We start from the raw sequence: 26,395 nt of genomic DNA, 5'->3' as shown, positions 1-26,395 counted from the left end.
CTTGTCTTTTCCTCAATGCCAGAAAAAGTCTGTAGAGAGAACAATCCAGAATAAAAATTAAATTTGTAAACAATACCTTAAAATAGAAAGCTCTGTAAGGCTTACCATGTATTGCATTTTTCCTGCCATTTTAAGCTATTTAGGAACAATTCTTTTCCTGCTTTGAATGGAGTTAATTTTATCACAGCTGTTTATTTTTATTTTAACAGCTTTAGTTTACACAGCCCTTTATCATCCCTAAAAATCTTTCTGGTTTAGAATCTTGGTTTAATGCCAGCACAGCTCTGGGGATGTTGGTGAATTAAGTTTGATGTTGCGGTCTCTTCTTAATCCCTGTTTGAGCTAATCTGTTTTGGTACATTTCAGAATGTTGCTCTCAAAAGACCTGTAACTGGCACAACAGAAGTGTGGTATGTTTGAAATGTCGTGAGAAAACTAATACCTCATATATAGCCATAGAGGAAAAATATGTGTGAAGTGTGAAATTCCTCCAGACAGTGTTGTGAGAATTTAATCTTCATGAATACTAAATTATCTTGCACTTGTAAGGAGCATGAAGCAACCGAGAATCTTAGATCTCGGGATCTTTTTAAATAACGTTATGCCAGGAGTCCCATATCTAGTTCCAGCCAAAAGTTGGGATTCCTGGGAATTTTATCCCCTTGCTGCTGATGCTGCCCTTGGCCAGGTTTTAGGAAGCATATTATTAAAGCGCACCTAACACTCAGGTTTGAGCTCTGCCTTGTGGTGCTACAGATAATTTGGCAACAATAAATAAAAGCATCTTTGCTTATAGAGCCAGAAATGGGAAGTGATATCCAAAAAAGTCCTAAAAGCGTTATAAGGGTCTGAAAAAGTTTCATATTACTGGAACTGGTGGGACACTAGGCATGTTAGTAAGCACTAAGTGCTGTTATGTTCTTAGCTTGTCAGCTATCCAATTGCTGAAACAGAGATGATGTTTCTAGAAAATCTGCTGTTTTAAAAAAAATAATAATAGCAAGAGACCTGACTAGTGTAGCTTTTATCCTGTCCTGGATATATCTGAAGTATTTAATGACTAGAATTAAAACCAAAAACGTGTTCAGTGTTCCTGAGGATAGTTTGATGAGCTGCTGGCCTTACCTTTGTGCTACATTCACAGCTCTGCTGCAGCTGCTCCGGTGTGGTCGTACTGCTCGTCAGTGGCAGATGACTGTGCCTGCTGAGACACACTCCAGGTTTTAATGCCCATTTAGCAACGTGACCTCCCTGCTAACCGTAGCTCTTCTTGCAGAAAATTCCATATTTAAAATTCATAATCTGTCAGTCTGTGTCACTCAGGTTCCTGCCTAGTTCCCAGCCCTATCTGTGGGCTGTATTTGGCTCTTAGGGAAACGGTCCAGCTCTGTTCTCCTACTAAGCTTTTTTTTTCCTTTGCAGTAATGGTGAAAAAGGCCATGCAAAGCTGAAGGAAAAAAGGAGAGTATTTGAGTCAGTAGGAAGAGGGGCAATTTTCTGGTTTTGGGAGGAGGGACAAGCTCAGAGTCCCAGGTCCCAGATTTTTGTTTTTATTTAAGAGACTGGAAGGGGTCTGTATTGTGGAATAAAATCAAATAGCATCCCCTTCAAAAGGCAAGAAAGGCTCTTGGATCACTCTCTGACTTCAGTTTTGCTCATCTCTCGATCTTGGACGAAGAAATTGTTAGAGGAAAATGCTTAATAAAATAGAATCACAAAGGCTTACATGTCTCAAGTTGAACTTGGGAAATTATTGCAAAAATAGTATTCCTTGGTTTCAGTCAAAATGTGGAATAGCACCTTATTTTAGTCTCCACCACTGCAACTTTGTAGGAGAAACTTCTTTGTCAGGAAAGGGTAGAAATTCAAATATGCGTTAAATAGATATAGACACATAAATGTATTTATTTCAGTAAACAACCCAACTAAAAATTAAGTGAGAGGAGAGTATTTGTCATGCAAGGGTGGGCAGAGTATTGCAAATTCTTGCTTGCAAGTTCTGTATCTGTACAGATACAGATGTACATCAAAAATACAGATACACATCAAAAATGTATATCTCAGGTACCTCAGGAAAAAATTAAGATAAAGAGAAGGGCCCCTCAGCTTGTCTTTAAGAGCAAGAGCATGTTAGATTAATCTCTGCGTTATTTTTTCTTAATGTTGCTGTGTACACGTTCATTTTATCTAAGATATTCTGAATTTCTACTGCATATTGCCTTTCTTTGCTGCCACTTCTGCCTCTTTCCCACAGCCACCAAGTGATAAGAGCAAGAGCAGATACTTCTTGGAAAAGCTAGGGCTTTTATTCTCATTTATTTAAGTCCAAGGGGATCCTCAGTTTGTGTCAGTCAAAAAATAATAAATTCTGTCATTTTCCTAGTTCATCAGAAAGAAGTATTTTAACTTTGAAGAAGCTTTGTCAGGTTGGCCACTGTATCTGACCATTCAAATGCAATTTACTTTGGACAGGCATCACTTCAGTTCATTCTGTCGTCATTAATATATAAAAATATATACATATATATATATATATATATGATATTTCCTATTTAACTTTGTCACAGTATACAGTCCTGATAATAAAAGCTCCGTGGCAGCATTGAGAACGAAATGACTCTTGGATAACATCAAGCACAGATGGGCGATGCTAGGGAAGTCTGTTGGAAGCCTGAGGTGAGGCTTCTGATGTAAGGTGTGTTGTCTCATCATAGAAGAATGGTAATAGAAGATGAAGATGCCATAATGAAAAACAAGTGATTACCCAGAAATAAAAGCCTAATTGTCTTTGAGCCCTTGAGGTTTCTGATCTCTCTTTCATGCAGGCTTCAAAGAACTGTAAGTCCATATGGCACCTGCTGAGTAATTCCCTTAATTACTTCCATATTTTATTTCCATCTACTGGCCAAGGTCCAGGTCTAGGTGTATGTCCTCTTCTCCCACAATCAGTGATGTGGAAAACCTATTTTACTAATTTATTTTAAAGACATGTTTTCCATGCAGGGAGTGGCTAAGAGAGGTCATGCATCCTATCAATTAAACGCAGTTACTTGTGGAGGGAGGTCTCTGCACTGCTGCTTTTGTCTGTCACAGAGTAGTTTTAGGAGATCCTGGCAAGGATGAAGCAGGGAACTTTTGCCAGAGGCTAATTTCCCTATCCCACATCAGGATAAAGAAGAAGATCCTGTGTTCAGCAAAGACAAAATGATCGCTGTGCTTTGTACAGAATTTTGAGTTGTGGAGGTTTTACTCTCAGAAATATTATTCTTTTTTCTTCTATTGTTACTGCCCAAGTGTCGTGGTTTAACCCGGCTTGCAGCTAAACACCACGCAGCCGTTCGCTCACCCTCCCCCTCCCTCTCTGGGACGGGGGAGAGAAATGTCACAACAAGGTTTAGTAATAAGAAAAAGGCAGTGACTTTGCCATGCTGCTGATTTATACCTATCAGGCTTAATTAGTCTCGCCCTGCATCTCTGAGTGCCCCTGTGTTGTGGAATGGCTCCGCTACAGACAGGGCCCCCATCATCATCACCACCACCACAGCCCAGACAGAACGGGATTGCAGTGAAGGCTTGAATTCACTCATTATTGCTTTTATGAGCCCTGGAAGAAGTTCCTTAATGATGGCATGAATGCCACCGTTTAACTATGATAAGCCCATGAAACCAGCTTTTGAGGTGTTAACCAAGGCCTGCCATGGGAAGACAAAAAGGTCAAAGTAAAAAGATCAAGGCCTCAGCATATGTGAGAAAAGTCATACTGTGATTATTATTACTGTTTATAATTCTTCTTAATTCAAATCCTGGGCAATTTATGGAAGAAATAACTTGTATGGTGGTATCTAACTCATACCCTTGCAGAATCAGAAATGTTATATATAAATTCAACATGCAGATGTAGCAGCCATGCAGGAGGCCACAGAGACAAAGAAAGTATTTTGCTTAGTCTTTAGCCTTTTTGTTTGTTTCTGAGCAGGAGCTTTCTCTAATTTGTCTCCTAAAACCATCCTCACTAAAAATCCCATCCCAATACACAATTCCTGAATTCCTCTCCTCACAGCACCCTGCTGCTAAAACCAATTTTAGCAGGTGAGCCCCTCGCTTCCTGGCTCGTGAATTTGTTCCTGTAGGCCTCAGGACTTGTAGTGCTTTCTGTGCTTCATCGGAGAAGTTTAAAGTAGCTCTTGAGAAAGATCTTGAGTTTTACCAGTCTTGTTCCTTAATAGTGAATTGCCAGGAAGATGAGAAGACTCCCTGAAAGCGAGTTACTGCTCATCAGAATGACAAAGTTGTTGTGTGGAGACCTTAAAAAGAAACATCAAAACCAAAAACCGTGCCCCAAGCCCCAGATTGTTTTCTGCCTTTGTTCTTAAAGACAGAATGAACCTGAAAGAGATTGTATGTGGAGCTATACCTTGAATTTCCTCTTTCATTTTCCACTCTCCTTAAAATGTTTCTCATTCTGTGGATTTTTGGTCTTTTAAACCTAGAGCTGTCACTTGAGTCAGGAAGGCAGAAGGAAAGGATTCAGTTGTTAATATTAACAATTTTAGTCATAAAGATTGACCATCAAAATATTCTCTCTAGGTAATTGCTCTATTTGGCTTTAAAAGATTGTTCTAGATTAGTGTAGAAACAGCATTCAGGTGCTTTCAGCTTAGATTGCTGTTTCATCCTATTCTTGCTACTTAAACATGTTGGAGAATTGTAGGATCTGAGGCATTATTAGGGTATTGTAAAGCTTCCCACATGCTCCACAACTTGCAAGCCATTTATAGGAATCCAGTAGACTCTCCTCTTATCTTAGTGTCATTTCTCTCCTCTTTGTGGAAATATAGATGATTTTTGGGTAAGACTATATGCTTACCTAAGGGAAGAGGGAAAGAGATTTGTATGTAATCTCTACTTGATTTGGGGTGTCTAGAATTTAAGGATGATTTTCTTCTCTCCTGGCAGCCTTACAATGAAAATCCATTGCAATCAATTTGTTGACCTTGGTATAAGGAAAAATAAGCTGAGAAGTTTATTTGATTTTTTTCTTTCTTTGACTCATATGATCTGTGTCTGTGGCACCATAAACGCTTCTAAGGGGAATATGAGAATTTGGGTTTGCTATTTCTAGGTAGAATTAGCAATGTAGTAGCTAGCATAAAGTGCTGTGTTTTTCCTGGAAACATAGTCAAGTCAATCTGCAACATAGGAAGGAAGGAAGGTGTAAATGATTCTGGGGACTGTTTCAATTGGAGGAAACTTCAGTGGGTCACTTCTGCTGCCAGCGACTGCTTGGCTTGAGTCTGCACCATCCTGTAAAGGACCGAGACGTCACCATATTGGATCTGTGGCCTCTGCTATTCAAACAGCGGAAATTTTCAGATAAGCACTGATAAATTTTCCTATTCACTGAGAGAAGTAATGCAAATCAGAGTGTCAGTTTTGATTTATTATATTCCTAGAGGATTGTGTGCATGGGTGCTTTTCTTATGAGGCTGTCTATGCTGCAGAGAGATTTAATGTTCAGCAGGGAACACATTATGCAGCTTATTTGATTGCAGATTTGTTTAAACAGCTTTCAGCTTTATATTTCCCAGTTAGGTAATGTAACTTTAGATACTAATTGCATAATTGGCTTGATATGAGTCATACAGATTTAAGGTACAGTATGCCTGGTCTGACTGACTGTTAGCTTTAAGTGACTTTATACAATAGCTGCCCTAGAACTGATTTTAACTCTTTCATTTAATGAACTCTCTGGCAAATCGTATGTGTCTAAGAAGGATTTTCTTGGTACTCAAGGAATGGTTGTCTTCATGAATAAAGTTTTGATCCCGGAGCATGCATGTTTTGTGGATTGGTGTAAGCTCTAATGAGTACACCAATGCAATGAAGTGATGTGATTTTTAAAACTCCGAAATGAGCGCATGGCACAGACAACCTCTTCTCTACCAGTATCTCAAGCCTTTGTTTTCCTATAGAGCTTGGTGGGAGGGATCATGTTCCGGTCACAATCTCTTTTGGAAACAGGGATCTTCACACCTAAGATTCCTTCTTTTATCCCTCCATTTCCTAGGCCTAAAAGATACTACAGGCTCTGAGAGTGATGGTGGTGACTCTTGCAGCACAAAATCAGAAGGAGCCAATGGAGGCACGACAATCCAACCCAAAAAGGTCAAGGGTGTTGGCTTTGGAGATATCTTCAAAGACAAACCTATAAAACTACGGCCAAGGTCAATAGAAGTTGACAATGATTTTGTCACAGTAGATAAGGTACGTATCATTTCTTAATTCTTCCTTTGTTGTTGATTTAAAGAAGTTTTCGTCCTGAAGTTCTAAATTCTATCACTGACAAGGACTTAAAATTTTGTGGTCATTATTTCCTAATCTTTCCGTGGATGACACTCTTGCTTTTTTCTTTTGCCACACACAGGAAAATGAGTTCTAGTGACATCAACTGCCTACCAGAACTGTTACTTTGCTTAAAGATTTACTCCTCTAACAGTTAATTGTCCTTTTTTTCTAAGAAAATGATGGTTTAGAGAAGAAGACTGGAGAGGCTTTTTCAGATTTGTAGTTATCACATTATAATAAAAAATAATTGCTAGTTCATATATAAAGTAAGAGATACAGTCATTGTGTAAAGCAAGAGATACAGTCATTGTATCATCAGCTTTCCGAAGAGGAAGACTTGGAAAATAGCTAAATACCTTCACTTAGTATGGGTTTGTTAATTTAAAAAATTGCTTTCAAAAATCTCCTTTGTTTGATAGGGCTTGAAAAAGGGAAAGCTTATTTTTTATGTTTTTTTTCTATATGACATAAAAAAGAAAGTCCTGAGATTAACATGTGGGGAAAATTTTAACTTCCACAGATTGAAACAGACCATCTTTGTAGAGAGCATTCTTTGGTCTTTAGCCTCCAAAACTGTCATTAAGTAAACTAGAAAGGGAGACTAGAAATCAAACTGAGATGTTTCAAATAACTGGAAATAACTTTTTTTTCTTTAACCCCTTTTTGGAGGATGTTTGTTTTCATGGCTGCCTGAAATCTTATTCATACAAGTCCCACATAAGGAAAATTCCTTTGTATATAGGATGTACCTGACAGAAGATAGACTTAAGCTTATACATCACTGTACTTAAGCATTTTTTCTGTATTCAGGACAAAAAGTCCTTTAGCATCAAGAAGTGCGTATTTTAATAATGCAGTTCTACGATAAATGAGTCATTATAAATCACTAATTTTCCACATGTATGTATATAAAGGAAATATGCAGACAATTTCCTAAGATAAACACACAATAGAATTTACATGCTAATAGTATTTATAATTTGTGTGTAACAGCAACATTCACTTGTAAGATAAATGTAGGCACAGACCAGAATTCATGTGTTTCACAAAATGTAGTTCTCCTGAATTGGATACAGGCAGATCAGAATTTTCAATTGATAAGGCTCTGTTAAGGCTACAGAAATGATTTCTTTTGTCTGCATACTTACTATAATTGTAGCCATCTATAAAATAGTCATTGTAAATGGGAACTGATTAAAATAAATTACATACTTCTTGAACTCTGGAGTTCATCGCTTTAATATGAAGTACTCACAAAGTGCTTATGAAGTAGCCTTTGTTCACAGAAGGGAAGTCTTCACTTTATAGTAATGAGAAATCATACATTTGTTTCTCCGTTACAGAGACAGATATTGGTGCAGTGTGAGTGTATTTCTTGCCAGCCAAAAATTGAAACTAGAATCTTCAGAAATTTTCTAACATTTCTCATCCTACCTAGAGACCTTCCTTCCTATGTCCTCAAGTTTCTCCTAAAGTTGATATGGCTAGTGGAAAATAATGTCTTCATCTTTGTAAGCACAGTCCCTTATTTGTGCTTCAAGTGTGTAGATAAGCAAAAGCAACACTCTGCTGTCATTGTTTTTTTTCCCGGGCAGGGTCAGGTTGGTTAACCTTTGAACAGTGCCACTCAGAAGCTTCAGGACTGTTGTCTTTACCTACGCATAGCACCAACGCATGATTCACTGACAAAACATCAGGTTACAACTGCAAAAGATTAACCTCCCCAAGTACTTCTCTCCTGGCTGCAGGAGATTCCTCCCTTGTCATTGCAGTGTTTCTTGCCATTTAATGTTGGCTGGGAGAGAGAGAATCCTGCAGTGTTTGTAGTTCCACGAAAGTTCATATTTGTCTCAAGAACGCTGCATATAGGGTCAAAAGTGTCACAATTTATGATGCAGAGTGTTGAATCAGTACAAGTTCTCTCAATTAATGTAGTTTTTAAAGGGATCTTTATCAGTGTATCTTGCTCATTTACAAGAAGTAGCTTCAGGTTTTCCATAAGTTGTAATCTTTTGAAGAGGCAGAAACAATGCTATCCTCAATTTCATCATGTTTTAAAAGTATTTCTGAAGTCTGGAGACCCTCAAACTCTTTCTGTTGGTTCTTCTTGATATTATTACTGATGAAACATTCTATATATGTCAGTAATGATACTCTTACCTTTTTCATTTACAACATTACCTAACAACTATTGATTTTTTAAAAGTGTCAGTAAATTATTGAGAGGATTGTGTAATGTAGGATTATTTATAACAAGATAATGCCTATGGGAGATGCTGTTCCCTTTTACAGAAGAATCAACTTGGTCTCATTTTGTTGGCGTTATTACTTTCTGTTTTACTGTGTTCTTCTATGTTATGATTCATAAGTTTAGATCATATTTCACGCAAAGGTGTTATGAATTATCATTGTGTTAAGTTAGGAAAGCTTTTACACAAATATTGGCAGGAGTATGAGGGCAGAAAGGATTGCTGCCAGTAGAGCAGGAACAGATTCCAGTACACCCTGCTGTAAATCATCGGTCAGGTTGCTGTGCTCCAAGTGTTTGCCCAGTGCTAACAATGTAGAATATAGTGGCCCTTGTCTTTTAGGGTGATCAATAAGCTCTTTAACTGGAGGCAAAACTGAGGAGTTGCGTGGAAACCCATTGATTTTATCGGTGTGCAGAATTCATTGCTTTGCTGTTCTTTGTTCTAAAAATCACAAAAGCAGATTATCCTAGGGAAATCAATGATGCAGTTGTGATAGTTTAGTATGAGCAGTGCCATCAGAGCTTTCTTTTGTGTTTTAAAATATAAGAATCAAATACTGTTCCTTTGTAGTTCCTTTCTTTGCCTGTTTGCATCAATGAATCGACTGCTGGCCGTATTTGCTTTCTAGTCAGAATAGAATCAGATTCCTGAGGTTTGGCTCTGTCAAATTCCCATTAATGATAGCTGTAAGTGAGCTAATTGGCTATGCTACGTGTGACAGGAACTGTAGCTTGCTCACATGAATTTTTAGAAGAAATGCAGTATGTGTACGGAAATGTTGTATCTCCTTAGAAAATTTAGTGTAGCACTATTAAAGTTGTATGGCCAAACAGAAAGGTCCATTTCACATTTTTTCCTTCTGCTTGTGCATTTTCAAGACATTTATACAGGCGTTTATTTTTTTCCTTCTTCATTTTGTAGTGGCTTGTCTTTAACTTGTGTTTCTAGCTTGCTCTTCCTTCCAATATGATCTATATGTGCTGTGCTTCCATTGTTCCAATGAGCTATCACATTTTCCTCTCCCGTATCTAAAAATAAACCTCTAAAAGTAGAAGAAAATTAATTTAACCAACATGCTCCCTAGTCTGAGTTAACTGTATCGGGTTGTTTGTATTGAGTTGCAATTTCAGCTGAAAATGCTGGAGGCTGTGATAGGTGAATGCAGAAGAGAAGTCCTAAAAAGTCATTTTTATTTCTCTGGAAGCTGTCCTTACTTATGAAGAAACCACTGAGAATATCTTTTGCATTTTCCATTTGAGATGTGTTCAGTTTTCTTCAGGCAAGATTTTCGTAGTTAGCTAGCTCTGGTGAATTCGAGCAGAGCTAGATTTCATTAGCAGCCTTTGGTGAGGTCACATTAGTGTTTGCCAGAACTTAATGGAAATTATATCCAGCCATCAAACTGGGCAATATTGCAGCCACCATAACGACTTAATATAAAGGAAAGGCTGTAATGGCTGTAGACCCAGCAACTAGTTAACTGCTGTTTAGGGATCCTTCTCACTGCAAGACGTGACATGGCAATCTTTATTTCTGCATGTATTAAGTATATTGTGAAGAGGGGAAATGAAAAAGAAATAATGAAAGTAGACAGAACAGCTAGAAGGGCTGGAAGGTGATGCCAATTATTAAATCTACCTGTCCAAAGTAGTAAGATGGGAAGTCATAAATTCAGGGTGCCTGTAAGATCTGGGTTTCTATTTTGAGGCCATGACCCAGGGATCCAGAAACTGTGATGATGAGGTTTTGTTGCCAGTCAGGTCTTTGCCACAGCTGTTCTGTCAATTCCTGCCTTGTTGCTTGCACAGATCATTTTTCTCCTTAATTTTGAATTGTCGTTTAAAAAGAAATCTTTGAGAGATGCAAGGTCTTTGGCATTTCCAAGCTGGCTTATGTTGGGTTTGAGCTCAGGTGTGCGTGGCCAGCACTCACTGTGTACGCTGGATGTCCTGGGAGATGCTTGCTCCCCTAACACAGGGATGTGAGAGACAGCGGTCAAAATCCTGAGATAATTAAAAAATGGATGTGAGCAAAACTACCTGGCACTGAATACAAACACTAGTAAAAATGCTTGCTGAGGCAGAGAGCCTGCAGTGTGAATATCAAGTGGTTGTAGCAGTTTGCTCTTGAAAGCACAGGTTTCTGGCATTCGTTTATTCAGGAACAGCCATCAGAGATGGCAGCAGTCGTAGCAAGCAGCAGCAGCGTGTCAAACCCTATGTGGGAATGGGGGAAGCATTCAGCTTGTTCCAGCAGCATTTGTGTTTCGCTTTGAAGTCGCTGTCTGTGCAGTTTGGCATCCCTGCCCTCACCACTTTTTAATGTTGACTTGTGAGTAAAGCTACGAGGGGAGAAGGTCCCTGCTCCCTCCTGAAGCTGTGCTGAGAGCAAGGCTGCCTCTGCAGACAGGGTTTGTTCCTTCACCGGTGTAACCCTTCATTTCAAGGGCTCCGTGTGGAAGCAGGATTTGTGTTTCTTCCATTACGCAGAAATAGCACACGCTTGCAAACAGCAAATTATGTTCATGGAGCACTGTGGAAGTTCTAACTAATGCCTCTTCAATATAATTAGCCTTTCTGGAGTAAATAATTCACAGCAATAAGAAGGAAAAGTAGGTGAAACATGGCCAGCTCTTGAAATGAGTGGCAGTCCAAAAGCAGCATGCCTCTTTGAGTCAGGGGAGGCTGACTCAAAACAGGACTTGGTATCGAGGGAATAGAACAGGAAATGGAAAATTGGGTTTAAAGAGAGGAACAAATTTGATAACTCTGGCTGGCAGTGAGTCTCTACTGAGTCACTGAACTGTGATACTTAAATGAATAGTGTCTCCTGACCTCCTGTATACGTCCTGCGTTTCCATGCTATCCCATTAGTGAGCTTTGCTTTCACGCTTTCTCACACTGGTTTGTGAAATGTTCAGGCTGCCCAGACAGAGCTGTTCAGGTATTGGTGACATAGTTCAGATTACCATCAGTTTGCAACAGCAGTTTCTGGCAGAGGAAGTTAGCCACACAATGTTTTGTGCTGCTTGTGACTTTTTTAGGCTTTTGTTTTCAATAAAGCAGCTCTTAGGCTCTAAATAAATGCAGGATAGCTGTTGCCCGTGCCACAAAACCTCATTGGCCTTTATTCAGAAAAGATTTGTTCGTGTGAAATAAGTACATCCAGCATATGCATGAAAACGTTTTTCAACTTATGTTCTGGACTTGAGCTCCTTGAATAGCATCTAAAAATAGAAGCAGAGTAATGTAGAAGTATTGCTAGTACTAGAAGTCGCTCCTAAAAGTGATGTGGAGAATCTGGTCTGTTCTCCTGGGGGAGAGCACTGGGCTTCTGCCAAAGTGAGCTCCTTTGGAGGAGAGCAGGCGGGGAGCGCTCCTGATTTTTCAGGAGTGGTTTTGATTAGGAAGTCTTAGGATGCTGTAGTCTGAGAAACAGGATGTATAGGTTTAAGCTAATGCAATTTTATTTCATAATAGGGACAGAGCAAAAGTATATACGTCCTACATTGCTGTGATACATGATGCTGTTGCATTGTACTTTGAAGACCAGTAGTTTGCTAAATCACATGAAAGCCCTCGTTTTCAGTTAAGTCTGTACCATTCCCAAGACTTATACCCCACAAGCGTTTAAAAAGGAGTCATTTAAAGATGAAACAAGACAAAACAAACCCACTGTGCTTTAATAGTTCAAAATAAAGTTCATTTCCTGAGTTACAGTGATATTTGCTGGAGACATAAACTGAGTTTCAATGAAAGATTGGTTTCTTGTTTCAACTTCAGTACAGAGAAAACGCTTTAGAAAGTAGCAGTACTGACATGTAGGCTGGCTATATTTGCTGTCTGTTAGGCATCAGGAGAACAAGCTCACAAATGAAACTGTCTAATACTAGTCGTAAAATTTACCTAAGTAAAATCGAACTGATACAAATTGATACAAAATATTTAAATTAGTGTAATCAAGGCATTAGGAATAAACACTTTTATAAACAGTGTCTTAGTGTTTCTAGGTCAAATGAGATTCTTTTTCTTGCTTCACTTGCATTTTGTCAGATAATAAAACTTTGATTTTTAATTGCTATGTCTGAGTGGTTAGGCTTTTTAAACTTTGGAAAGATTATACAAATTTAATGAGATGACATTTAATCTTCTTGGCATGCATGAACTTTGAAAGTTAAAGAACAAATACTGTTGTACAAAAAAAAATAAAATAATCTATCTGACTTTGGAAATTACCTAAATAACTTTCATGGCTGCTGAGGTATTAAAAAGATTTATGAATGTGAGCTGGACTGTCTATAACCTGGAAATTGCCAAGAATAAAATATATACAGTTATCTTTTGCTATCTATTCAGCTTCATTCATTTGTGGAATTTTTCTTAAGTGGTTTCCTTTTTAAAATTTTCCATAATCAAGGATTATCTTTAAAAAGACATACATGATTGTATTATTTATATTTATACATATTCATAAAATGTATGCATTATAAATGTGTTATGGCTTATTCTTCTCTCTACAAATAGATAATAATTTCATGCTTTCTGGAACTGATAACGATGTGTTGTAATACAACTTTAAAATAATTTGTGATTGGAGAACAGAAATCCTCAGGAGGTGGGTTGGCTGGCTCAGGAGGCGTTCAGACTTTGCTCTGAGTCATTACTGAACCTGTTCCGCAGCACAGAGCTGGCACAGGGAGTGTGCTGCAAGAGAGGTTACCTTGCCTATGACCCATCATCTTGGTCTTTTCCAATCTTTAAAATATCCTGAAATATCCTGGCCTTTTTTCCAGAGATATATACTTGCAGTAGTAGTAGTCCTACTCGGATCATTTTAACTTTGGTATAAGAGCAAAGGGGATCTCAGAGATCATTTAATCCAAGCCTCTCAACCAGATCAGGACCAAATATACATAAATAATTCCCAGGGGATGTCTGTTGTATTTTTTTTTTTCCCCTTAAAATGGCATCCTGTAAAGAAAACTTAGGGAGGATATACAATTTATTTCATGGTCGTAACAGAAAATATATTAAATATCTTGGCTCTGCAAATTAAATGTTTTCTTGCAGTTTTTGTAGGAAGCAGAGTGAGCAATTTAATGGCCTCCCCGTTAAAATCTGCATACTGTCCAAGTTTATCACGTCCTTCCTTATGCTGTTTCTTAAAACCAGGGAACCTTTTTGTTTGTTTCGATGTATGAGTTCAGTTTTTCTTGTCTCAGAGTTGCGTTGGCACTCCCATGAGAATATCTTTTTAGAGAATGGGTGTGTGTGTCTAGGGAACGCGTTGACTATTCGCGTGTATGTACATTGTAGACGTGTTTGTGTGTGAACGTGTCAACATTTTTCTGAGGTATTTAAGGTCAGATGGAAGTGAGAGTGTGTACTATGTTGTGGTTTGCTTAAATACAAATATTTAATTTCTTCCAAATTATTTGAGAAGCGCATGATGTGTTGTCCTCCCCTGCCCTTTTGCATTCATTTTACATTTGAAGGTTTGCGAGGTCGAAATATTAAGAATTTATAAGACTTTCATGGAAGAGAGCATCATCTTAATGGTGTTGCTGTTTCTTGATCGTCTTCCTTTAAAAGACAAAAACTCAAAACAAAAACTTTTACATGATGTGAAATATCTTCTCCCCCCACGCCAAAACAGAGAGACCAGTACATTCAGAATTGTTCAAAAATTCATTTTCCTGTAGAATTATTTGCATTACTTCTTATCTGTACAGCCTAGACAAGAAGCCCATATACATCCTCCCTTACGTTACCTTTCCCAGCTCTCAGTCTCATGAAGCCAGGAGAGCCGACTGGCCTGGGAAAGGAGAGGAAACTTCTAACTTAAGAGTGAGCAGAGGTAGGAAAAGCTCCAGATTTCCTGTGAAATAAACAAGTGGAACCTTTGTTTCCCTGGGATGGCCCGAAGTGTGAGTCAGTGCTAGGGCTGGGCTCCCACCCTTGCTGGGCTGAGCTCATGCAAGGAAGGGGCAGGACTCCAGTGCTCGTCTTGGACACTTTGAGCTGCTGAAGGGCAGCTGGGCTTCACAATGGGAGAGGAGGTATTTCTTTTACAATTAGTTGCTGTATTTTTTTTTTTTTCTGTCAATATTCAAAACTCTTTTGCAATATATATCTTCTGCAAAGCACAGGATTCGACTGCAGGGTTCCTTGGTAGTTCTGCACAGTTTGTAGATGCTGGCTAGGTAAAAAGAAAAGAAAGAAAGAGAGCACTGGGGATCCTGAAGTCCATTTCTGCTATAGAGGAAGGTATTAAAAGAGGGGGTTACTTTTGTGTGAAAACACATTCTGTCCTGGCTCCATTTAGTTTAAGTTTTTTTCCTTTCGGACTGTTTGGCCATTAAGCTTGCACAGATGTTTTTTATTTCTATATGACTTGGTTTCAATTTTCTTACTCTAAAGAATAATGTAACCTCGTAGTTAGGCAAGAATAGTTGCACAGTCTTTAGGATGTGTTGCTCTTTCAAATGTTTGCTTATTAAACAAAAATTATCCCCCCCCTCCTTTTTTTCCTTCCCAAGTGATCTAATAAAACGGCACTTCTTTTTGGCAGAAAAAAGAGGAGGAGCTTTACTAATCCCTCTTCTGTGTGAGGTGACATTTGGAGTCTTTTGTATGAATGAGGAAAACTGATACGAATGATTTGGAGAAAATTGTATTGGGATAATAAAATCTAGCTGGAAATTATCCTTTCCTTCAAGGAAAACTGAAGTCAACTGATGCTTGTAAAAATTTATAGAAAGCTGAATGGAGAGGCACCAAGTAAACTGCTTAATTATTTGCAGATTCTTTGGGGACTCTGAGTAGAAATGTGAAAAATTTCTTTCAACTTCTGCATTTAACAACTGAAGTCAGTAAACAGGGTGGAGGAATGAAGCTACAGGTTTCCTGAACTGTTTCTCTTACAATGTGCCATGGGTCTTTCTCTTTTCTGCCTTAAAAAAAGAAAAGAGGAAGGAGGAAAAGAGGAATACAGAAGGATCCTAGAGCAGCCAGACGCTCTGTGGGCTTAAGAGTCTGAAAGCCAATTTCTAAGTTGCCTTTTAGACTCCTATTTTTTTTTTTGCATGTGTTTCTGTAGTAAGGCAGTGACATTTGATCTTAATAAAATAGTTCTTAAATGCCACGAATATAAGCTTACATTATTAAACTGAGTTGACTAAGCGCTTCATAAAAACGTCCCAGTAAAAATCAAGGAGGGGGAGAGAGGACTCAGCTCCTGGGGAGGAAGTCCTGATGCAATAGGGCCTTGTAGCCAAGTACAGCCTGCTGCTGCCTGGGTTTTGCTGGGTGCCGGGCTATTTGCCATGCACTGGCCACCCAAATAGCAGTAGACCTCCGTGTGTCCAGCTGACAGTTTCTTCTGAAGCAGTCTCTGTACCTAAAGCACTTGCTGAGAAGAAAAGCTAAACCACATGATATTAGTCATTTTTTCATTTGTGTTTCAAGTTTCTGAGCTTCATTCAAAGGAAAATAGATGAAATTCCTGTCAGCTGAAAGAGAACTGGATGGAGATGGAGATGCTCATGCATTTTGCTTTGTCACTTGGTGCACTATATTTTTCCCTGCAAGGATTAAGTAATAGTATATCACTCCTTAGCCTCAGTAACTTATGTTAAGAAAAGAAGAAATCTAAGGTCAAAATTGGAAAAATATTTGCTGACAGCACAAAGTCTGGGACTGTCTGCATGACAGTATGGGTTTAGTCTTTTTTTTTCTTTTTTTTTTTTTTTTTAAATCATTGGATTTGAAAAATATAATTGAATAGCTGCTTGGCAGTTTGTCAGCATTGTAACTTTCACACAAGAGTAAAGTAGCATTGTTACTACTTTAAAATGAGGACACTAAAGAAGAGCCATTCCGTGGTTTTTGTTTTCTTAGATTATTTTTTTTTGAGAGATTAAAGTAGCTGAACTGCTTTCCTTACTTCTGCAAGAGGGAGTGTAGATCTGTGTAACTGTTGTAAGGTTCATTAGTTTTTGTAAAAGAGAAGGTTTCATAACAGCAGTTTCTGTACTGGATGGTACAATCTGGATCATGCTGGTTATCACTGCAATCTAGATGGATTGTTCTCCTGGGAGAGTAGAAAGGGATTTCATTCACAATGTGCAGCCTGATTAAAGGATCCTTCCCAGAGGAGACAGAAATTAATTGTGAGTTGCAACCTGCAAATGGTAAAATTTCTGACAAGGAGTGGAGGGGGACAGGATCCTTTACATTTGTGTAAACCACACTCAGTAAAAGGGGAAAATTAAAAATAAATAAAGCACAGAAGAAGGAAGACTAATCTGCTGGAAAAAAAAATAATAAAAAGAACTTTCTTTGCAAAAGCATCTTCTACCATTGCAAATCTGTGGCTTGAGGAAGAAGCTAAATGAGCCTGTTCATGCTCCTCATTTCCATGTGTATGCTTCCAGTACTTTGAGATGAGGCAGTTGGGAGCATACTGTGTAGCTTTCATCCCATTTTTGCTTTTTTTTAATTTCATTTGCTAAAGTGTTTTTATTCCTCAGTGATTCTAATATGTCTTGCTCCATTAGTTTCAGCAGCATCTACCTAATGTAAGCTCTTGCATTCACTTTCTCACCATTAGCCTTTTATGAAGGCAGATTTGGTGTTCATTAACCATTTAAAACTGACAGCCTAACAGCATCAAGTGTCAGAAGTCCAAATTTCACAGAAATAGGAATCTTACAAAGCGTATGAGTTGAGATACATAGGTTTCTCTCCTGGCCAGCATGTCAAGCACATGAGGAGAAAAAAGCCTCTCCACTCCCCTCCCTGTCCGTAATTTGAATTTTTAATTTGTCAAGATACCAAGTTATAGCAGCTTTGGAGTCTGAATTCATCTGCCCGTAGAGCAGGTACGCGGTGGAGAATGATGATGGAAAAAGCAAAATGAGCACTCTTCTGCTCTCCAAGCTACCCAGAGTTCTAATGAAAATAACATTTCATCATTCATATTCATTGAAGCCTTTGTTCCTACACATTTTTCTGTCCAAAAAGTTAAAACAAAAATTTAGCATCTCATTTTTTACCTACCTTATTTCTTTGAAAGTTACTTGAAATAGCACATATTTCTGTGGTGACTTGCATAAAGCTAATGAAGATATTCTTCATCTGTGTTTTGTAGACTGCTGGTGGTCTGCTAAACACCTGCTAGTTTTAGTGCACGGATAGCTGGATTGGACATTTGGTGCTGGCTCAGGTCATTTCTTAATGGAGCTCAACAGCTGGAAACAAGAACTACAGTAATTTTCCATTTAAGCAGTTCTGAATTCACTGAAGAGATGTTTTGTAGTTGAAAATGGGAAGTTTGGAATCTGTGAAACGGTCTCTCTAATTAGATGTCTTTCACATTATGAAGGTTTGAGACTCTCCTTTTAATGCAGAAATATAAATTACATGAATGTAGAGGATGTAAACAGCTCCAGTTTGGCATGAACATCAGTATCACCACAGAGGGAGCAGCGTGTATTCATACAGTGAAATACTGAAATATTGTGCATCTGAAGACGCCTTACGTCTATAACACTTTCTCAGAGAAAACCAGAGGCAGTTAAAACCTTTTCAGACTACGTGACAGGGCCTGATTTGTTCAGCAGGTAGGTAACTTGTTAGGCACACTTGACTGACAGTGTTGTGGTGCACATAATTCACCTTACAGGTCACAAAAAGTTTGAGATGTCTGAAGAGGAAATACAGTTGTGTATTGCTGTTCTGTGGGTTTGTTTTTTTCATTACAGTAGCTGTTGCAAGTCTTTGGTTTTTATAATCTTTTAGAGTTATAGTAGGTTTCTGGACTGTTGGAACTACAAAAGAGGGACCAAGGAAACAGACTGATGGTATGCCATAAATCTCTCAATTGATTTTATTTTGTTGTAGTGGCCTACAAATGAGAGGATTTAAATTAGCCTCAAAGAGTTGTTGCTTTAAATTTTTGAATAGTTTTCTATTTATTCTCTCTCTATATTTTTCTTCTCCTTATGAATTTATTTTGTTTTTAACTGAAAAAAGTAAGTTAGTTTGATAACGTTTGGGAGTAAGAGGAGTTTGAGTAAGCCTTTGAAGTTTCTCTTATGGAATTGTGGAACCATTGAATATCCCGAATTGGAAGGGACCCTCAAGGATCATCAAGTCCAACTCCTGGCTCTGCACAGGGCCACCCTAAAGTCAAACCCAATGTCTGAGCGCGTTGTCCAAACAATTCTTGAAGTCCAGCAGGCTCAGTGCCATGACCACCCCCTGGGTGCAGACCCTTTCCCTAACCCCCAGCCTGACCCTCCCCTGCCCCAGCTCCATGCCGTCCCCTCGGGTCCTGTCGCTGTCCCCAGAGAGCAGAGCTCAGCGCCTGCCCCTCCGCTCCCCTCGTGAGGGAGCTGCAGGCCGCCATGAGGCCTCCCCTCAGCCTGCTCTGCTCGGGGCTGAGCAAACTAAGCGTCTCATGTGTTATCATTTTGTTTTTATGTCACCTTGCTTTATTTAGATGTACTTTCTGAAGTGTACTGCATTCAATATTCCATTTTCATACGTTCAAAGAATGAGGTTTCCAGGAAATTAGAAGATCTTGTGACATCTGTAGTTCAGATGAGAGTTGTGCGTAGGCTGGTATCATACCTTCAAACAGAGTTCAATACCAGAAAGCCTGAAGTGTATGAGAACAGGGTAATCTTACAGAGAAACTCCTGTGGTGAGTGTTCACAGCCTGCAGTGGTGTTTAATTCTGTTTTTAATAGCCTTAATGGATTTTTTTTCCTCATCAGATGAAGTAGTCAAATATTCATCACACATAAAATTTCAGTCTCTGTAACTTCCTGTGGAAGAGTGCCAACCAGCTTGCATACATGTTTTGGGAAGGAGTACCTCCCTTTGTTTTGAACGAGGTACCTGCTAATTTCATTTGATAATCCCTAATTTGTATTACTGGAAGAGATAATAAACAAGTCCTCCCTAACCACTTTCTCAATGCCCCTCCTGATTTTTTTAGACCTCTGTTAAAGCACCTATGTTTATCCTTTTTCCTGGATGAGGGATATGTTCCATAGGTTGGATCGTTCTTGCTGGCTTTCTGTGTTTTCCAGTTCCTTGAGGGACTGAGGTGGGTTATGCATGTGAGAGAAAGGAGATGAGAACTGCACACTATGGTGTTGGATAGATTTATACAGTGTTTTGCTAGCACATTACAATGCATTTTTTTTCCCTTTCCAAAGTATTATCAACTGTGTGTTCAAAGCCCGTCATGTCTAGCTCAAGATAGCAGTTTTTCTCCAAATGTATAATTTTACTTTTGTCTGAATTAAATTTCTGTTTTCCCCCTTTTCTGGCTGATCTGTGAACATGTGGAAAACAAGGGCCTTGATCCAGATCCCCGAGGGTTTCCACTGGTCTCTGGGATGAAATCCTGCCTTTTGTTTCCTGGCTTTTAATTGGTTACTTATCCGAGTTAATCCTTTAAGAAACAAAGAAAAGAAGACAAACAGTAAACTCTTTTTAAGCTACATTAGTTTTTAGTGTGGACTTAGGTCGCAATTTCAGTCTTCTTCAGGAGACAAAAGCCTTTTCATTTGTATGTTTTAATGACAATTGCTGTGAATTGGTCATGCAAAATAGAAACGAGCATATTGGACTTGCATGCAGACAGCATTGTATTGCTGAAACACCAGTGTTTATTGATCAGATCCAGAGCTGGATGCTATTCTGACGGTTAATATGCATGGGCTACACAACTAACATATGCAAAAATAGCAACTGCTGCGGGATTCTGTTGACTGAATGTGTTTGTGATGGTGCTAGTACTCAAGGTTTATTCCCAGTCTGGAGTCTGACAGGCATTACTGGGACGTGACCTTTCTTGTCCCAAAGGAGAAGCCCGGGTGAGTTACACCCTAAAAGTGCTGTTTACCTGCAGTGACTGGCCCATGTGTACACATCTGTTTCACAGGTGATGTTTAAGTGAAATGAACTCCATTTTGAATAATTGAGAGCTACAGCATATTGTCATTTTACATCTCAATGACAACACCAGATGAATACCATTGTACTGAGAAGTATAACTAGATTGATAAATTGCATGTAGCTCTAACAGCAGAACTGGGTTCTATATGAAACAATAGATTTGGAGATTTCCATGCTTTTGAATGGCTAAGGTAAATTATCATTACAATTGTAAGTAATTTCATATAATGTATTTAGTAGATTAAATTTAGTTAAAACAAGATAAAAACAATAACAATAAATAAATTTAATTGTAGCACCTAAAAAAAAACAACAACACAAACACACGCAACCCCAGAAAATCTGCCAAGGAACTTATTGCCCTGATCATCTTTGCTTCTTTTTCTTTTAAAGGAGGTTTTCCGAAAAAAAAACAAAAACAAAAAAACAAAACAAAACAAACAAAAAAAAACAACAATTATTACTGTCTGTCTCAATAGTGATTTTATATGCCTCCTTTGTACATCATTTCCAAATATGTTTCAACCTAATTACCTAAAGAACCAGTAAATTTTTTCATTAAATATTTTAGAAGTTACGGTTATTTTGAAAAATATAATGGTTTATAATCAAAGTAAATGTGACTAATCCTGAAATATTTAAATATTTTCATTCCTGTTTTGTTCTTAAGTCTTGGTATGGCTTAAGTAGTTTAACTGATGAGAAGAGGCTGTTTTCCTTTCTTTTTTTTTTTAGCTGTAAAAAGTATGCCAGAAGGCTAGGAATCCGAGAAAGATCAGAAAACAAGGACCCAACAAAATCATGTTTTGTTCTGAAATTTCCCTTATTTGGGCACCTGTGTGCTGTTTCCCTTGGTTTGTTTACTTTTCTGCTTGCTTGTCTGCTTGGATTCCAGTGTCATGAGTCTCAGTGCATCATGGATACAGCAACTGTAAGATGCTCTGACACTTGGTACTCTATTTCTAGGGCACCAAGTGAATCGAGTGTATTGTAATGTAATCATAGCCTGTTTAACTCTCTCTGGAAAGAGAATTACAGCATAGTAGCAGGATTTAGACTAAAATGATGTTTTTGTCTCCATTTTTGTTCTTTTGTACTCAAGAAATAACATTTGTATTTGGGAAAAATGTATCAGTTTCTAGGTGAACATTAGAATACATTTTTTTCTCCAGATACTTTGAGGTTTTTTTGCATATGCAACCTAATTCCAAAAGCCTTTAACATTCAAGGAAGGTGTAGTTGTTGACTACTTCAGTGTTGCTTTCTCTGAAACTGTGCTGCTGTAGTAGCCAGTTCCCAGAGGGGACCAACATTCGTGAACAGTTAGGGGCCTCCTCCTCTTCCAAACTGTTGATTGTTGACTTCAGACAACTTGCTTGCTTTGTCCAGACTTGTTAACTGTGGCAAGAGTCATGCTGCCAGCTGAAATTACACAGGTTTTCAAGGAGATCCAGTGGAATGAAGGCTTTGCTTTTGTTGCTTTGTTAAGACCAGAGTTTTATTTGGAGGGACATCTTTTATGTAGAGGATTGCAGATTTTCTCCAGGTAGAGAAGAATTAAGGTGCCAGCTGTTCATATGCCTCTCACAGCACCTAAATACAGGGTTTTACAACCTTGCCATGGAAGGGTAAAATCTTTCATACATACAATCTCCTTAAAAATAAAATAAATAAACAAAAAGGGTTCATATGTTAGACATGCTTGAGCTGTAATTCAGGAGACGTGTTCATCCAAGTCCAAAAGTGATTTAGTATAGACACTAGTTGGAAGAAATGCATTTATGTCTTCTGGAATATGGGCTAAATGTGAAAATCAGTTATTTTCAGATTGTCCAATATATGGTACTATGCCTAATTATTTGTGAAGAAAATAAAATCATAGAATCATAGAATCATTAAGGTTGGAAAAGACCTTCAAGGTCATCTGGTCCAACCATCACCCTGCCACCAATGTCACCCATTAAACCATGTCCCTAAGTGCCAGGTCCAACCTTTCCTTAAACACCCGCAGGGACGGTGACTCCACCACCTCCCTGGGCAACCCGTTCAATAATAGGGCAATAATATGAAATTTAAAAATACTTTTAATTGCTTTGTCATCTATGTTCTGTTTAATCTTTGTCAAATATCCTGCTGATAAACTGCTGTGGATGTATGCCACACCTGATCCTGTGGTCACGGTGCCCATTCTTGATGGAAGTATCATCTGGTATGTAGAGCAGTGTACTTGAACGTCTTTCAGATTTCACCTTTTGAGTGACATAGAAGCCAGCATTATTGCAGCACCTCCTTGGACTGTCCAAAATGTGATTCACTGGCCCCATGGACTTAGTGAAACACACTCTGAGATGCTTACCATGCCCTCCTGATGAGCTTGGGCTGGTGTAAGTGAGCCCTGCATCTGAGTTGCACCTTAGGCCTATGACCGTAAATTTTCATGCCTCAGTTTTGTCCCAAAAGTTTGTGCAGCTGTTCAGTGAAGGAGATAACATTCAGACTCTCTCTTCTTCTTTTTTCCTCTCTGCAATACTTTTAAACACGGTTCAATCCCCTCTTCTCTGCAGACAGGCTAATGCTGTGGCAGTGGCAGCAGCCGAGGCATTAGTCAGCAGCCGAGGGTGGCTCCAGTGGACTTGGCCACCTTGTGTGGGTGGCCTCGGGCTGTGCCAGGGCTGTTCCCTCTCCCTTGCTCCCAGCAAGTGAGTTATGAGACGTGCTGCATCCTGCCTGTCTGCTCATACTCAGAGTAAACCTGCAGCAGGAGAATAAAAACATTTTTACTTGCCTGTGCTTGTGACAGTCTGGTCATAATTGAGGGCTTGATGAACACTAATTTCCTGATCCATTCATTCACCTAACCTAGTTTCAAGGAAATTACCCTGTGTTGTGGCTGGAATTTCCTCATAGATGATGTCAGTAGACATGCGTGCAGCTTTGGGCAACTGCTGCTCTCTAAATTAGCTGTGCATCCATCGGGCAGACTGTACCTATCCAGCTGATACTAAAAATACTACTCGTAATAGTTCAGGAGCATGTGGATGGTCTTTCCACCAATGTGTAGATGGGTAGAAAGTAGGTATGGAGGAGGAAACTATTTAGACAGCTGAGGCAATCAAATGAGCAGGCTGGTGCATAATCACACGTTCCCTTAAGAAATTTTATTTTCTCTATAAAGGCTTCTTAAAATTTCCATTCCCCTCTGAAGTGCCATGGGGTGACCTTTTAGGAAAACAGTTAACACTGTCCTTTTGGGAAACCCCAGGATAGTAGCTCTTGATCATACTGTCACTGAAAGCATTTCATGTGAAGCTGAGTGCTGGTATCATGGGAAAAACTGAAATTCTGGACATTTCTCTCATTTTATAAGTCTCTGACAAAGTAAGGACATTTTGACATCTGAAAGCCTCAGTACTTTTTATGTTTGGGCTCATTCAATTCTCTGGTAGTCCAGGTAGGAAATTGATTAGGTAAATTAGGTAAATTAGGTAAATTAGGTAAAACACTTGAAACACGTTGGAAAAAGAATGATTTGGCTTCTCCCTCAGAACGCCAACTTTATATGTATTCAGCAGGAGGCTTGTTTATGCTTCTGCTCATCCACAGCCGGAAGAATCCAGTGACCATTTCTGCTTCTTTGCAAAAAAAAAAAAAAAAAAAAAAAAAAAAAAAAAGACAGTTCCAGACTGGAGTATCAGAAATACCCTAAAGAATAAAGCTTTTATAGTGCTACTAATAGTGGCCTTGGATTTGCACATGAATCTATATAGATACGTGTGTGTGTGTGTATATATATATATATATATATATAACTCTGATGTATATAAACAACATTCAGAAATAGTAGCTGAATGTTAAAAGGAAGTATTGTGGTCAAAGAAACAAGGCACAGTTCTTCCCCTGACCTAATCACTGAGGTTTTCTGAAAGGTCTCAAGATTGGTAACTCTCTTCCTCCCATGTATAAAAGCTCCAGTGTGTTTATTTATATTTTCCCTATTCAAACTGACAAATTATGTTAAGCTTAAAAACATCAGTGTTTCCAGCTCATACAGCCTTTTTTAAAAATTGTATTTTTTATGAATTCATTAATGTCTGATGTCGTCCTTAAGAATATCTTCATGGAGCAATATTTTCAAATAGCAGTCCCAGAGGATGAAGACTTCTGTACACTTTCCTTAACAAATCCCAGTGTTGAGTAAATCTTTTTTTCCTTTTTGCTGAGTAAATGAGCTGTTGCTTGGAGAAGCCCATATTTGTTAAGGGAGCGTGAAGATAAGTATATACCTGCAGAACCAAGAAGTCTTGACCTAGCTGGTGCACAGGTGACAGTTCAATAAGAATTTTCAGATGAAATGTCCTAGAGACACAAGACCTGAATAACAAAGGTAAACAGACAAGCCAGTTTCCAACAACAACCATAGAAAACCCTGAAATACAATTTTAAAATATCCTGAAGGAGGAAGCTTGAACACAGATCCACTTTTTTTCCTCTGGCCAGGGTTGAATAGTTGTAGGGAAGGGCCGTAGTGCCCTCATGTGAGAAAAGTGACTTGCATCCAGCCCATTACGTGCTCTGCTTTTCTTGTTTTGCTCCCTTCTGTCACAAGGTTTGCCAACAAGCCAAAATACATAAATGAAGGGAAATGAGACTGTTTAGATTACACTGTGACCTCATCCAAGAGACTTTGTATGCCACCTCAACCATTTCTGTAATCACTGTTAATTCAGTGTTGGAGGAAACTGCTCCACAGTGATAGGGGTTTGCAGTGCACCGTGCTGTCCTCAAGGCCACTTCTGTTTGCAGAACCTGTGATTTAATGTCCTTCAAACTGGCTTCATAAAAACCTGCAGGTTTTTGACTGGCAGGTTGCTGCTTAAATCTGTCTCCTCCCTCTGAATATCTGTACACCAAATCGTGGTCGTTATTTATGCTTTTATCAGCTGCTTCTGCAGCGAGAGGACACCTTGTCCCCTTTCATCTTTAGGTTTCACTTTGCAGGCGATTAGAGGGATTTGTGCCTGACAGCTACATGATCTAATTACACTCGCCTTGCAGAAATAGTGGGATTAAGATTCTGTCCGTTTTGTTGATGCATTCTGGTGCGTGTTGAGAGGCAGCCTGGCCTTGGAGGACGGCACATCTGAACTCAGTTTCCACCACGTGCTTCTTGTGTGACAGAACAGAAGAGTGATTAATGGAGGCTGAACAAGGCTGACTGCCACCACTTAGAAAGGAGATTTACGGGAGTCAGCATACTGGAGGAGGAGAGAGGGAAACTGCAACCAGAGTGTCCCTGAAGCACTAGGCTGGAGATACTAAGGTAGAGGAGAATATGCTACTCTCTGTGCTGGTGCTGAAACCACTCTGAAGCCAAAAATTCAAGGTACACAAGCACAGAGAGAAAATGCTGGACTTGACTTGGTTTTGCAGCCTGGTGATTAGGCCACTGATGAGAAGGGGTCGTTATGGGTGGGCTGGTTCATACTCCTCATGACTTTTTATTGCAAACATTATCGACAAAATGATAGCTGTCAAAGGAGTTAGATAAATGGGGAGGGAGAGTTCATGCCAGGGGATGCCAGCAGATCTGAGGATCCTGCTGTTAGGTTTTGGGTGTCTAAATTCCAAAAAGTCCTTCGCCTTCTAAGTCTCCTTTTGTGTCTGTGGCCCAACTGCTTGCTTCTTGGGAGTGTTAAGACTTTATTAATGCTGGCTTTATTCTTCGAAATTCTTCCTCTACCAGACCGATAGGTAGGGATGAATATAGGGAAAAGACTAAGTAATGTAAATGCCAACACTTCATATCACTATTTTGCAGCATAAATT

General features: G+C 38.9%; 1 protein-coding gene across 2 annotated transcripts in view; it reads left to right on the top strand.

The window, feature by feature from the left end:
* The window catches only part of SH3KBP1 (SH3 domain containing kinase binding protein 1), a 219,892-nt gene that overhangs the window by 131,474 nt on the left and 62,023 nt on the right, over nt 1–26,395 (top strand). For both annotated transcript variants that reach the window (XM_084306299.1, XM_084306300.1), the window contains one exon: nt 6,068–6,264. In XM_084306299.1, the coding sequence (XP_084162425.1) occupies nt 6,068–6,264 (197 nt within the window). The remainder of the gene's footprint in view (nt 1–6,067; nt 6,265–26,395) is intronic.

The sequence above is a fragment of the Netta rufina genome, assembly GCF_964035555.1.
Source record: "Netta rufina genome assembly, chromosome: 1".
Lineage (NCBI taxonomy): Eukaryota > Metazoa > Chordata > Aves > Anseriformes > Anatidae > Netta > Netta rufina.
This window is presented reverse-complemented; position numbering and strand designations above follow the sequence as displayed.